General features: G+C 40.0%; 1 protein-coding gene across 2 annotated transcripts in view; it reads left to right on the forward strand.

Annotated features, from left to right (window-relative positions):
* Window positions 1–14,799, forward strand: part of DPYD (dihydropyrimidine dehydrogenase) — a 348,239-nt gene that overhangs the window by 166,899 nt on the left and 166,541 nt on the right. For both annotated transcript variants that reach the window (XM_017729847.1, XM_017729848.1), the window contains one exon: window positions 8,378–8,562. In XM_017729847.1, the coding sequence (XP_017585336.1) occupies window positions 8,378–8,562 (185 nt within the window). The remainder of the gene's footprint in view (window positions 1–8,377; window positions 8,563–14,799) is intronic.

A 14,799-nucleotide genomic window follows, 5' to 3' on the forward strand; every position in this document is an offset into this window, starting at 1 on the left:
AGTTGGATGGTCCGTATTTGGGATGCGGCAGGTGATGATGTGATGCTGGACGGTGCTGAAGCGAGGCATTTGGGATCCCTGTCACGTGATCCAGTTATTGACCAAGCGATGATAAGGAGGGGCTGACTCTGCCAGTGTCTGGAGATGGGTTTTGACAGGCATGATTGAAACATAAATGTGCGGAGATGGTCTCTACATGCAGCAAACCCCGTGGAAGACCACAGAACAAGGGATCCAGCGCCTGAGAGAACTAGGGGTGGTAGAGATTGTGTTCACAGATGACCCAGGATTGAGGAGTCCAGACCGGGTCAGAGTTAATCCATTCATGTGGCGAAAACTCATATGACTTGGGCCACAAGAATACACTTCTGCTTTAGCAATAATGAAACCGAACTATGGTGCGAATGAGACTGTGCAGGATATGGCAGTGAAGCTCCAAGCATATGCAGACTCTGTACATGGCCCCACACATGCAAAAATCGCAGCTGTGGAAACACGTGTGCAGAAAATGGAAGATAAGATGGAGAAGAGTCTCCAGGAGATTAAGAAGGAGATCAAAGAGGGCCTTCTCCAAATCTCAGTGGTACAGATCAGAGATTCCGATACCAAATGCGGACGTTCCCAAGAGAGAAAGTACGTTCCACGAAGTGAGCTGTGGGATTTGCTGTGTGACAGTGGGGAAAACATGAGGAAGTGGGGTGGACAATCTACTTCTGCTTTGGCAGCACAAGTGCGTGAATTGAAGGAGCACAAGTCTCAGAAAGGAAGTTCTACCAAAAAGGAAGTAGCTCCAGTTGCCTGTAGCCAAACTGCCGGAAATGATGGAAAAGACGATGACATGTCCGATTCCCATGAAGGAACCTCTAAGATGCAGGCCCAGGGAAAGAAGGATAACCAGGCACAGAGGGGCCCTGCCTCAAGCAAGGTAGAGGTCAGGGAAAACCGTGTTTTAGGGACTGTTGACTCTGTGGATTCGTCAGCCTGGTACATCAGAACCACAAAAATAGGATGCCTTGGTTGACACTGGTGCGCAGTGTACAATAATCCCATAGCAACACGTGGGTGTAGAATCTGTTTCTATTGCTGGTGCAACAGGTGGATCACAAGATTTGACCTTGGTGGAAGCTGAGGTGAGCCTGACTGGAAATGAATGGAAGAAGCATCTCATTGGGACTGGCCCAGAGGCCCCGTGCATTTTGGGCATAGACTTCCTCCGAAACGGGTATTTCAGAGACCCAAAGGGACTCAAGTGGGCTTTTGGAATAGCTGCTGTGGAGATAGAGGGCATTAAGCAACTGAACACTTTGCCTGGACTATCAGAGAACCTATCTGCAGTGGGCCTTCTGAAGGTGGAAGAACAAAGAGTACCAACTGCCACCTCAACAGTGCATCGCCAACAGTACCGGACAACTCGGGATGCTGTGATTCGCATCCACAAGATGATCCGTGAGCTAGAGAGCCAAGGGGTGATCAGCAAGACCCACTCACCTTTCAACAGTCCCATTTGGCCTGTGCGCAAGTCTGATGGGGAATGGAGATTGACTGTGGACTATCATGCCTTGAATGAAGTGACCCCACCGCTGAGCGCTGCCGTGCCGGACATGTTGGAGCTCTAGTATGAGCTGGAGTCCAAAGCACCGAAGTGGTATGCCACTATTGACATTGCTAATGCATTCTTCTCCATTCCTCTCATTCCTCTGGCAGCAGAGTGCAGGCCTCAGTTTGCTTTCACCTGGAGGGGTGTGCAGTACACCTGGAACTGACTGCCCCAGGGGTGGAAGCACAGTCCCACCATTTGTCATGGACTAATCCAGACTGCACTGGAAGAAGGTGAGGCTCCAGAACATCTGCAGTACATCGATGATATCATTGTGTGGGGGAACACCGAAACAGAAGTATTTGAGAAAGGAGAGAAAATCATCCAAATTCTCCTGGAAGCCGGTTTTGACATCAAGAAGAGCAAAGTCAAGGGACCTGCTCAAGAGATCCAGTTCCTGGGAGTAAAGTGGCAAGATGGGCGACATCAGATTCCCACCGAGGTCATCAATAAGATCACAGCAACGTCTTCACCAACCAACAAGAAGGAGACGCAAGCTTTCCTAGGTGCCATAGGCTTTTGGCGGATGCATATTCCTGAGTATAGCCAGATTGTGAATCCTCTTTACCTGGTTTCCCGCAAGGAGAACGATTTCTATTGGGGCCCTGAACAGCAACAAGCTTTTGCCCAGATCAAGCAGGAAATCGCTCATGCAGTAGCCCTTGGCCCAGTCAGGACAGGACCCGAAGTGAAGAATGTGCTCTACTCTGCAGCCAGGAGCCATGGTCTGTCCTGGAGCCTTTGGCAGAAGGTGTCTGGTGAGATTCAAGGTCGATGACTGGGATTTTGGAGCCGAAGCTACAGAGGGTCGGAAGCCAACTACACCCCAACAGAGAAGGAAATCTTGGCAGCCTATGAAAGAATCCAAGCTGTCTCAGAGGTAATTGGCACTGAGGCACAACTCCTCCTGGCACCCCGACTACCGGTGCTGGGGTGGATGTTCAAAGCAGAGGTTCCCTCTACCCACCATGCCACCAATGCCACATGGAGCAAATGGATTGCTCTCATCACACAGCGCGCCCGAATCGGAAAACTGAATCGCCCTGGGATTTTGGAAATAATTACCAACTGGCCTGAAGGTGAAAACTTTGGTCTTGCTGATGAAGAACACACAGCACACCCATATCGGAAAACTGAATCGCCCTGGGATTTTGGAAATAATCACAAATTGGCCTGAAGGTGAAAACTTTGGTCTCACTGATGAAGAGGAACAAGAACAAGTGACATGTGCTGAAGAAGCTTCACCATACAACCAACTGCCATCAGAAGACATGCTATGCTCTTTTCACTGGTGGTTTTTGTTGCATCGTAGGGATGAAACAAAAGTGGAAAGCAGCCATATGGAGTCCCACATGACAGGTTGCAGAAGCTACTGAAGGAGAAGGTGGATCAAGCCAACTCGCTGAACTCAAAGCTGTTCAACTAGCCCTGGACATTGCTGAAAGAGAGAAGTGGCCAAAGCTCTACCTCTACACTGATTCATGGATGGAAGCCAATGCTCTGTGGGGATGGCTGGAAAAATGGGAAAAAGCTAATTGACAGAGTAGGGGAAAACCAATCTGGGCTGCTGAAGAGTAGAAAGACATTGCTGCCCGAGTAAGAAAGCTGGTTGTGAAAGTCCGCCATGTAGATGCCCATGTCCCCAAGAGTAGGGCTAATGAGGAACACCAAAACAACAAACAGGTAGATCAGGCTGCAAAGATAGAAGTGTCACAGATAGACTTGGATTGGAAAAAATCCCAGTCAGGAACCCATAATGTAGCCAGTTCTAAAGACATTTTGTAATACTCATACATTAAATGGTCTGAAAAACTGGGGGTTTGACTGATACCTTAGAGCTTGAATTGCAAAATATCTTAATTTTTAAGGTGGAGATGTCTTACATACTTATGATAGCACTGAAAAACAGAAAAGTGCAGGAGCATGACAAATAAGTTTTAAGATCTTTTGCACATTGTTTCATCTTCATGCTTTGTTTTCAGAGCCTGCTGATGTTGAGATGGAGTGAAAGTGTGGATTTTCTTCTTTGTATGTTTTATGTAAACTGTAATAGTTCAACAGTTACTTCAAAGTAATATACAAAGTGTGCTCAAGCAACAAAATATTCACAGTCATGGAGAAATACAATATTGGGGTTTTGGGGTTGTTTATTTATTTTTTTTTTCCTATTTGGTTGGTTGTAGATTTTTCTGAGAGGAGCTGGACAAGTTGTTAAATCACTGGTAAATATGGTTCTTAGCAAATATTTTCTCTGTAAGCAACTCAAGGACCAAAAATTGTGCTGCAGTGGAATTAGTGTGTGTTCTCAATTGGTTTCAAGTGTGCCTTGATTTTATCCCAGGAATTTAAAATCTGTTTAAAACACATTGAGATAAAATCTATTTAATTATAACAAACACTCATACACCTTTCTGTATATTCGATGGAAGCACAGGGATTAAGGACTTTTCTTTTTTCTTGATTCATTTTTAGAATGACCTTAGGCTGATTAGGTTCTTAGGTATTTCAGCTAAGGGCCTGAAAATACATTTTCCATGAAAGTGACTCAATTTACCCTCAGGAACAGAAAAGATAAAGGAGACTTGTGGATTGTCAAAGGGAGGAAAGCATTTCAGTTGTTTGTTTGAAGCTTATCTTGGAATCCTTGGAGTATTTTTGTTACTTCGAAAAACATCAACTTTAAAAAAAAAAACTTTAGGTCTATATTGTCTTGGGCTGACGTTATGATATGTATCCCATATCGCTGCCCTATGCCCAGGAATTAATTTTTATGCCTTTTTATGCCTTTAAACTGAGCCTGAGAGGGGGAAGAAAAAACTGAGCAAAAATTTTTCAAAGCAGTTTGCAGCTTGTTCAAGGTCACACAGAGATAGGGACTTTTCTTTCCCGCTGCAGCAGGGGAGGGAGGAGGCACCTGGCTTGCGGTTGCCCGGTTTTGGCCAGTAGTTCAGTTTCTTTTTCTCCGGAGAGAGACTGAGAGTTGAACTTTTTTTCCTTCCCTGGAATTTCAGATTTTCTCCCTTTTCTACTGGACTGCTTCAATATCAGAGCAAATCAGGAGGACTTTCCACTGAGCGCAGAGGGCCTGGCCCTGGGCCAAGTCCCAGCTCCGAGGAGAGCAAAGGGAGGACTCTAACACTTTCCCAGGTTTTTTCTCCACAGTGAGAGATTTTATTATTTAGCATTATTATCCTTTTCCCATGTGTTTGTTAAATAAATAGTTTTTATCTCTTTTCATTTTCCTTTGAGGAAAATTTATTTTTTCCCGAACCTAGTGGGGGAGGGGTGGTGACCTGCCTTTCTCAGAGGATATATTTCTAAATTTGGCCAAACTGGTACACACACGCTGAAATGATTACCCATTTCCAATATCCAGAAGTGGCTTCATGATGATTTCTAAAGCCCTTTTTACTTAGGGCAGAAACTCTGATAGACATCAGACACTTTTACTTGCTGGTGACAGAAAACAAAGTCAGTAGCAGCTTGCAGGATGACCCTTTCCCAGCGTAGCTGGACTCAGCTTTGTCCAGTCAAACCACTTTTTAATCCTGTTCAGTACACTAGTGGGGTAGAGAATGTTGGAAGCATGATCGTGCCTTTCTTTATTTGCTGGGCATTTAGACTGGGCAGTGTCAGCAGTTAATCTGTTAGTGCATGTGACAGCTGTAATTATACATTTTAGAATCAGAAAGTTACAGTATATTTGTATTTTTCAGAAGTAATGCTACTATTCACTTTAAAGGAATTCTGTAAGATGGATATCAAAAGTAACATTAATGAGCTACTAAAGCTAAAATTATAGGAACTTACGAAATTGGTTAAACATAAAAACCATTAAACTGTTTATTGAAGCTTCACAGATATACTGCAGCTAATGAGCATTTCTGCTATTTAAATAAGCCCAAATTGAACACACATTACATGGATGCATAATTAGTCATGGCAGTCACACAGAGACTCACTTTTAAAGCTTTATTTGAGGAATCTTTTCCATTTGATTTGTTTTGTTAATTAAAATATTTTTTCTGTATTCACTTATATTTTAATATTGCTTTTGCAAATGCTATAATTTGCTGCTGTGTTTCCATTTGTGTTTGTTTGCTCTGTGAATATAGCAAATTTGGAAAATATATTCAGCACTGTTCTTTTGTTTGGTGTTATTTGTGTTAGTATTACTTGATAGCAGTAGAATAATTAAATTGTATGTTGTCTTTCATCCAGAAGGATCTTTTCAAATGATATATAATGTCTCACTACACTGTGGAGGAGAAGGCAGCATAAACACAGGATTGTAGTTCAAATTTTCAAGAGAAAAGCTATGTTAGTTTTAAACTTTGAGGACTGAAACTGTGAGGGTGAAGGTTTTAAAAGATATTCTTTACCTCTGTCCCAAATCATGCACCAAACATTAAATATCTGGTTTGCTTGTTGTTCAGTGTCAAACACCAATTCAGAGAACCAATAGTTCAAGCTCATGTTTGGCTCTTGGACACTCTCTCACCCTTGCAGGGACAGAGAAGGGACTTCCCTTTGTGAAAACCAAAGTTCTCCCCTTCTTTGTGCAGGTAGTCTAGGAGGTGGCCCCTTCAGCCTCTCAGTTGCACCAGGTATCAGATCCAAATTGTGAGGATGTTAGGAACTCTTACATAAAATGCTGTTGAACCGTGCCCTTTTTTTTTATATAACCTAAATCTTGGAGATTATGAGAAAGACAGAAAGAAATAGCAGTTGGATGCCATGTCAACCTTGCCACCAGGGAAATGTTCTTTCTCAATTTTAAAAATACTGATCAGGCAGACAAATCCCCAGGCCTGGAGAGAGAGCTGTTTCAGGTGAACATATGTTGGGCATTCTTCACATTCAAAAAGCTTTTGGTATAATTATGTCCAGACAGCTATTTTAGAACAAAGCAATTCAAAGAGATTTGAGAAATGTAATAGATCCAGGATAACAGAGGTAATACCCTATTTTTCCACAAGATGAAATAAGTAGTCAGAACTTCCAGTTTTACATCATTTTCTCTGAAAAACTACCTTTTTGACAGCATGTTGTCCTCAGACACCTTTACTGTGGTTCAGTCCTGTCTCAGAGAGACATAAGTCATCTATTAAATCCCCACTACCAAATCCTGCAGTACCAAGTTTTCCTCTGGTTTTTTCCAAACATGTCCTTACAAGCCTGTACATATTTAAGTTGTGAGGGTTGTCTAGATCACATGCTGAGACAGTACAACTGCATGTAATAAGTTATCTTATATATGACAAATGTAAGATGATCAAAAGCTTTCTTGAAGTACAAACAGTCTGAGGCACAAAGAGAAAGTTAATGTATTGATTTCTGAAGGATTTTTAATAAAACTGCTATCAGCCAACTCTGTCCTTTAAAAAAACCCACACAAACAGAGAAAGCCCAAACCCAACCAAACGAAACCCCTCATTTTCCAGACAAAAATGTCTCACTCTAACGGTTGTGTTTCATGTGATCTTTCAATAATTTAGATATTTTTATAGGAAATAATTTCTTAAGTTTTTGAGTTTGTTGCTACCCAAATACTTTTTTTGTCAAGGCACATGTATATGCCAGGTGGAAGAGATTGTGCAAGCAATAGGTCTTGCAGATAGATTAAATACTTCTGGTAGAAAATCTGCTACAGTCTTGCAGCTTAAAACTGTCTTCTGTGACTCAGGCTTCTGAACAAGTTGCAAAAACGGTTTTTGAATTTGAGTCCTCTTGATGTGTATGTAAATGCCAAGGATGAGGAGGAGAGCATAGGTGGGACAAGTAGGTGACAATGATTGTACCTTGCTTCTGGTTTAATAATTTTGCTCCTGATTATGCACAGCCTCCACTTTGAAATACACTCCTAATATCTGATTTGGAGGTGAAAGGAGACACAGAGCCTTGGAGGAAATCCCATCACTGCGATGCACAGGAAAGCTGCATTTGAAGCTTGCTCTGTACTGGGGCGTGTGCTGGGACAGTACCCTGACTTTGCCCTTTGTATTGGAGAAATCTTCATCTTCAACTGGCAGATTTCTCTTTTACATTTATGACAGTGCAGCTACATCAGTTTAATTGACCTTGGCAATCTGCATCTGCCAGTGGTATGTCCCTGAGAGACATTGCAAATTTAAGCTGCATTTTATTGCAGAATCTTCAGTACTGCAGACAAAGCTGTATGGCCCCCCCCTATTTTCATAGATGCCATCAAAATTTGCTGAAATATTTATTGAAAACATGAGTGTCTTAATGAAGCTCCTTTGAAGTGCCTTGTGAATATAATAATTCAAAAATATTAATGGAATATTTTTCTGAACATTTATTTGTATTTAATTACATTTATATAATGCCATGCAGTATAAAAGCATTTTTTTATTTTCACATCTACATTATTTTGAAGGACAATAATATTTTACATGCAAACTGCCTGTATGTGCTGTTCACTAATAGCATGAAAAATATTAAGATCTCCTAATGCATGCTTTAAAAAACATTCAGAATTGTAGTGAAAAAGATACAAAAACATACTTTGTTCATGTAAGCATTTAATTTTGATTGTGGTTTTATGGTTTTATTCTTAATATGTGTAACAGGTTTTGAAGTGAGCCTTTCTTCCAGGATGTTCTGAGTTTGAATATTAAGTCAGGATGGTTTTGACTTTTATGAGAGATATCTTTTTCAGCATTAAATTTTGTTATTGTTATAGGCATATATTTGAGAGATTTTAGCAACAATTTTTTCTTTCTTTTATTAACATATTTGTCATTTATTTAATTACAGTCAGAGAGGCCTTGGCACCTATCAAGTTTAACAGATGGGGTCTCCCTGAAGTAGACCCAGAAACTATGCAAACGAGTGAACCCTGGGTGTTTGCAGGGGGTGACGTTGGTGGTGTTGCTAACACTACAGTGGAATCTGTAAACGATGGAAAACAAGCTTCCTGGTACATGCACAGATACATACAGGTGACTTTTTTTGAAAGTGTTTTTCTCTTTCCCATTTTTATCTGCTTTTAGATACTTCTAAAAATAATTTCATTGTGGTTTTGATTAATTATACAAATTTTGAGAAACTATTACCTAGATTATCTGATGATTAGACCATTACAGATTCATTCAGCTTGGATCACATATTGGAGTTTGGGTAGATGAACTCAGCTTTCTTACATTATCTTAACACTAGAATTCAAGCAACATTTTCTTGGCCCCAGCTCTGAATTCCACTCAATAGTAGTAAGCCTCCCTGCACAACAGACACTTCGAGTAGAAGCCCTGATTGGGTAATTGGGAAAACTACTAAGCTCCAAAAGTATTAAAAAGTAAAATCTTCCAGTAGTCCATAAAGTAAAAATTAACTACTGCCAATGGTGTTACCTGGGGAAAGCATTTTTAGGTTACTAACAGTTTACAGAACTCTCAGATTGTCTACACTGGAACCCAAGTTTGCTCTGATGAGACTGATAAACTGAATACAAGAGCTTGACAAAAACTGAGTGCACATAGGCAAATAATGCAGTGCAGAATTTTCCTCAGAAATGTCAGGCATACAGACTTGAGAAACCTGGTAACTACGTGTCTCCCTTTGGTTCTCCTTTCATGTTGCTGACTGAGCACCTCTGCCCTGATTTTTCTAGTAAAAGAGCACTCCTGTAGTAGAGGAGCTGCAAAGGAACCTCCCGAGACACAGAGACAGCCTGGAGAACCAGCTGACAAAAAGTGTGTTCATAGTGCAGGGAACTTTTAAGAAACATGATACATGATTCATTCTCCCACATAAAGAGATTTGAACAACTGAAGTTGGGACTGTAACAGCTCAATGTCTTTCTCCCCCATCCATCTGCTCAAAGCCTCTCTGATTGCATGTTTGTGCAATTTCATGCTGTTGGGGTCTGATTTCACTTCCTAAAAATACTTCAACTGAAAGCTTGTTGTTAGTATCTGTGCATATTTTTTCTCACTTGTTCTAAAGCACTGTTTGTGTCCTGCCTTCTTAGACCCTATGAAAATGCTGAGTGTGAAACATCTTTAATCCCTGACCTGCTTGCTTAGTTTCTCAGTGCACAGTGATTTTGGGTAACTGTGGTAGGGGAGAGAGGGTGTCTCCTCTTTTTTGTCTTCTTATTCAACCTCTTAGAAATACAGACATCACTTATAAAACCCTCCTTTATCATGTTGCTTCATCCTCAAAGCTTTTTTTTTCCCCCCCTCTGGAATGTATTTAATACTTTGGAAAAAATCTGAATAGTCATGGCTTGAGAATTAGAATTTTAAATCAAGCAGACTTGTGATATTAGAGCATTTCTGTTACCCTTTGCAGGTTTCAAGGCAGCTTATTCAACCTTACAGTCTCACCAGGAAGCTAATGGGAAAGCCTTACAGCAATCTTCACAGGAAAGTTTCCAAATGTCAAGTGTCACCTTTCCAGCTGTTAGATGAATGGGTTGCCCAAAGGCATTTATTTGGATGTGCAGCCCTTGTAAAATCTGGTTGCTGTGGTGCAAAATGCTGTAATTTGGCAATTTACTTCACCAGTGTTTGGACCTGGTAGAAATTTTAGTGACTGGAGGAGAGTTTGGTTTTAAAGAAGTTGTTTAGAGAAGGATAGTATTACCCTACTGTTTATAGGGACAGGTGTGTGCACGTGTGCGTGCCCTTGTGCCCTTGTGCACGCACTCAGTTCACAGCTGAACTGTATTCTGGAAACTTCCAAAAGCAAGTGAAAAAATGCCCTTACATACCACCTTATTCTCTCTCTGCTGTGAGGTTCTAAAGCAGGCAACCATCCTGTGATCTGAGCCTCTGAATCAAGTACATGTTAAATTTTAAATAAATGCATTGATACTATCTGTGTTTCAGTTAAGGAGTAAGTAGCCATTTCCGAAATCACCGACTATCTCAGCACCAGGATTTATAAATGATGCAGTCAGTCTTCATCAAAATAAAACTATTCCATAGGATTTCTCAGCTAATCCAAGACCATGTCAAAGTGTAACTCAAACCCACCATCCTGACTCCTTGCAGAATGCAGTTTGAACAGCATGCTGCTTGTATCCCAACCTACTCCAGGCAAAAGGCTAAGCGAACAGATGGGCCTGATATGTGCCCTGAAACTCCAGTCATTGCAAGCTCTGGCACATGGTCAAGTCAGGCGTGAGATCCAGACTCAAGGACTCTTCAGCAGAAATGCCTTATGTTCAGTACTGAGAGTTATTTACAGAAGCTTCTTGGCTGCTCTTATGCTGGAAACTTTCCATCATTAGTTGCCTAAATATCTCCTGCCTCTTAACATATTCCTCCCACTATATGAGGCATGGGTTCATCTCAGAAATTGTTGCCTGCAGCTGTGTCAGGTTAGTTTCTATAAACATGACCGGTCAAAGCCTAACTAAGGATAGTTGTAGTAGAACCTGTTAGGAAATGCAGTCAGTCTTCCTAGAACCGTTCCTTGCAAGTCTTTGGAGATCCAAACAGAATCAGCCCAATTCATGCAACTATCCACTACTCACATTTTCTCACAATTCAGCCTTCTTGTGTTATTCCATGAATGATGTAAAAATTTCAATTAAATAATCTTAGTGATTTATTTAGTTTGGGGATTGTAATCCTTAGCTTTTGTCCAACAGTGACTTTATGATCTTGTGCAGAAGCAATATAGGCTGCCGTTCTCTTCTGTGCCTCAGTTACCATTCATTTCTTTTTGTTCAGTGAATGGATTTAATAGTATAATAGTTACATTCAAGGTAACTCACAATTATTGCAGGATTAACTTTTAATTTTCTATGCCTATCTTGAGAGCAAAGATGCTCCAGTATTTTCTTCTTGGATGATTGTGCCAGTCTTAATGCCTCACTCCTACTCTATTCATACACTTACATGTGGACTGTTTTCCCATATATGACAGTCAAGCTTCCATCTTCTTCTCACTAAAATGCCTCTTTAAAAGTGACTTTTTTGTTCTGGTTCACAGTAAGTTTTCTTTTATTTAAATCTATTTTTCTTTACTGTAATCTTCCAGTGTGGAAGTTTCTTTTATGCTTCTCCTAGACTGAAATGTACATGATACATTTAGAGAATACAGGTCTGATATAAATTGCACTTCACTAAAACATTATTCAAGATGAACTTTGAGTACATCACAGTGTTATTTTGAACTACTATTGTATATTTTCTATTTTTTCTTTACCTATGCTGTCAGAAAATATATGGGCTTTTTATCTGAAAAGTATAATGTTGATTCTGTGTCAAGATTGACCATTCTCATATATTTCTTGAGCATATATGGATATACATTATTTCATAATCAATACCAGAATTGGGAGGTTCCCAGGAAGCTTGAATTTGAAGCCATTAGTTATGTTGTCTGTTTCTTTTCAGGATAACCACAGGAAAAAAATGAATGTCTCTTTGTTTAGCTAGAACAACATATGAAACAATAGCATGCAGCAATGAAGCACCATTTGCAAAAAGGTGAATTAAAGGCAAGTTCAGGAAGCCTGGTAAATTAGTTGCTTGCCTCTGAGTAAGCAGTATGTCTGTTACAGAAAGAGAAAGCTAGGACTTAGAAAATCTCTGTCAAGGTGGACAGAGCCCTGAGCAAACCTGCTGTAGCTGACTCTGCTTTGAGCAAGGATGTTGGACAAGATAGTCCCCAGGCATCCCTTCCAACCACAACCATTCAGAAATTGTATGAAATAACATAAACATGTTTACCACAAAGTTAAATAATGAATAATTGGAGAGAGGATAGCAGAAGCAAGGGAGAAAACATGTTTTAGGATCAGACTTTAAGAAAGCCAGAGTAAGATGGAAGTATTCAGGAAAACTCTTCCAGGCAGTAGGATTTGTGGAGAAGGCTCTCTGTGAAAAACAACAGTAATACAGCTACTCGCTTTCACAGTCTATCTTTGTTAAAGGCCAGGAAATGCAGTTAGACCATATCACTCTGGTTAAGAATTTTCTCCATCTAAAGAAAATTAATGTCAAAAATTGTATCAGGTCCAAAGCTGAGTTCCTGTCTCTCAGCCCAGCACTGCAGCCCATGTGCTTTTGCCTTCAGGCGAATCCTGTTTAGGGTAAAGTAGACCCACTGCTTGCAACATGCTGGGGATTTTTCACCACCCTGTTCCAGTCTCCAAAAAATTGTCATGATTGCAACAAGTACCTGCAATATTGTTAGCTCAGCTGGTTGGCATCAAATTAAGAGGAAGAATGGGCCACACTTTTTGTCCTCTACTTCTAAAAATCGAGGGAAGAGTTATTATAAATAAACTCTTGCCTGTAGGCTTTCTTTTCCAATTTGTTTGTGCAGTGTCAGGGAAATCCTTCATTATAAAGATGATTTCACTTTCAGGAAGCTATATAACATTTTTGTTTGCCAAAAATTTTGCTTTGTAGAAAACAATGCATCAAGGCTTATAAAATACATTTATTTTATAAGCATTGTGCTGAAATGAAAAAAACAGCAAAAAAGAGTAAAAAAGGAAGTCATAGGAAAGAGGGAGATAAATCTCCAAAGATGTATTGCCACTGACTACTGAACCATCAGCTACATCCTTCCCCTGTGTGTTTTTAGATACTTGGTTTATTCCATTCAAACCTTTTGTAATTCTCCCCCTGCCACCTGTGCTTGGGTCACTTAATCATTAACAAACCATTAGGCACATTTTGTGGGGCTGAGTGCATGTGGGTGGAATTCCTTGTGGTTCTGCTCTTTGGGAGGGGGAAGTAAGGCAGGGAAAATGGGCCCTTATATATGGTTTGGGAAGTGGCTTTAGACTGGTTTGAATGATGGCATGCAGGAGGCAAGGCCTATTCCTGCGTGGGTTATTTTCAACCATGGGCTTCAAAAGTCTTACACTGCTTTGGTGGATTATTTTTTTTTTTTGTCTTGTATAGGATTTCTTTCTATTTCACAGCAGAAAGGTCACTAAGAATCACATTTAAGCAACATTCATTTTAGATGAAAACAACTTTTAGAGATTTAATTGTCCTTGGGAAAAGAAACACTACAATGGAACTTCAGCTTCATATTCAGCACTGTCTGCCTATTTGTTTATAGCAAACAATATTTACAGTTGTACAAGCTATGAATAGTGTGTGAGCAATCCTCAGACTGAAATTCACAGAGAACATTCGAACAATCCTGAATAGCAAATTAATTTGAACTAGAAAATTAGGTTTATTGCTCAGATGTGTGCAAAGAGTAGAGTTGACCAAATCCTTTTCCTGAAGTCTTTTTTTGATGTCATTCTTACGTAATGAAAATCAAAGAGGTTTTTTTTAAGATTTCAGTACATCAGTATTGATTTCAGGAGATTTCCCCACTTTCAGATGTGTAGGAGACAAAAAGTGGTAGCATTTTAAAAATGCTTTAATTTGAATTGTGTGATCCAGAATTTTCTGGTTTGGCATTGCAAACAACATTTTGCAGTTGAAATATTAGTTTAGGAAAACAAAAAAAAGTTAAAAAGATGAAATCAAACTCAAAGTAAAAAAAAGATTATAAGAAAATACATTTTTTCATTTCCCACCACCTATTTTTTTTATTTGCCAGTCAACAAAAGCTTTTGAGATGTAGAATGCCAGGCTGTTTGGCATTTGAAGAACTCAGATTATCCTGGTGTAGAAAAATAGCCCTGTGGAGTATGACATGGAGGAAGCAGTGAACACTCAGGAAGGAGAAAATGTGGCATGTTTGGCTTTTTATAAAGTGTAAATGCATTGGCCTCTAGCTGAGAGAGGTCGTGATACTGAAGTGAGTTTGGTCCCAAGTGTTAGGGATCTTTAGAAATTAGCTTTTCTCAAAATGTCCACCATTAGGGATCCATTCAGGTTCGCATAATTCAGGCTAGGACAATTCCACTGCTTTCAGTGCTTTTAAGCCATCAGAAAAATTGGTCCCAAAATGTGTTCTCTTTGTCTGAAGATTTGAAGATCTGGGATCAGAACAGTGTGATGGAAATCCACACAATCCCAAAACCAAACAGGTCTGAACTCTCAGGTTTCAAACCAGCCTAGGAAACAAAAGGCACTAAAACGGACTCATCCTATCTGTGCTTATCAGTTTTCACAGGTAAAAATTGATTAAATAAGTTCCTTAAAAAAAAAAAATCCAAAAAACCAAAAGGCAGCAATTCATAAATGGCTGAGGTTTTTACTCTGCTATAGAAAATCTTCTCCAAACTTCCAGTTCTGGTTCTTTTT

The sequence above is a fragment of the Corvus brachyrhynchos genome, unplaced genomic scaffold (assembly GCF_000691975.1).
Source record: "Corvus brachyrhynchos isolate BGI_N302 unplaced genomic scaffold, ASM69197v1 scaffold101, whole genome shotgun sequence".
In the NCBI taxonomy this organism is placed as follows: domain Eukaryota; kingdom Metazoa; phylum Chordata; class Aves; order Passeriformes; family Corvidae; genus Corvus; species Corvus brachyrhynchos.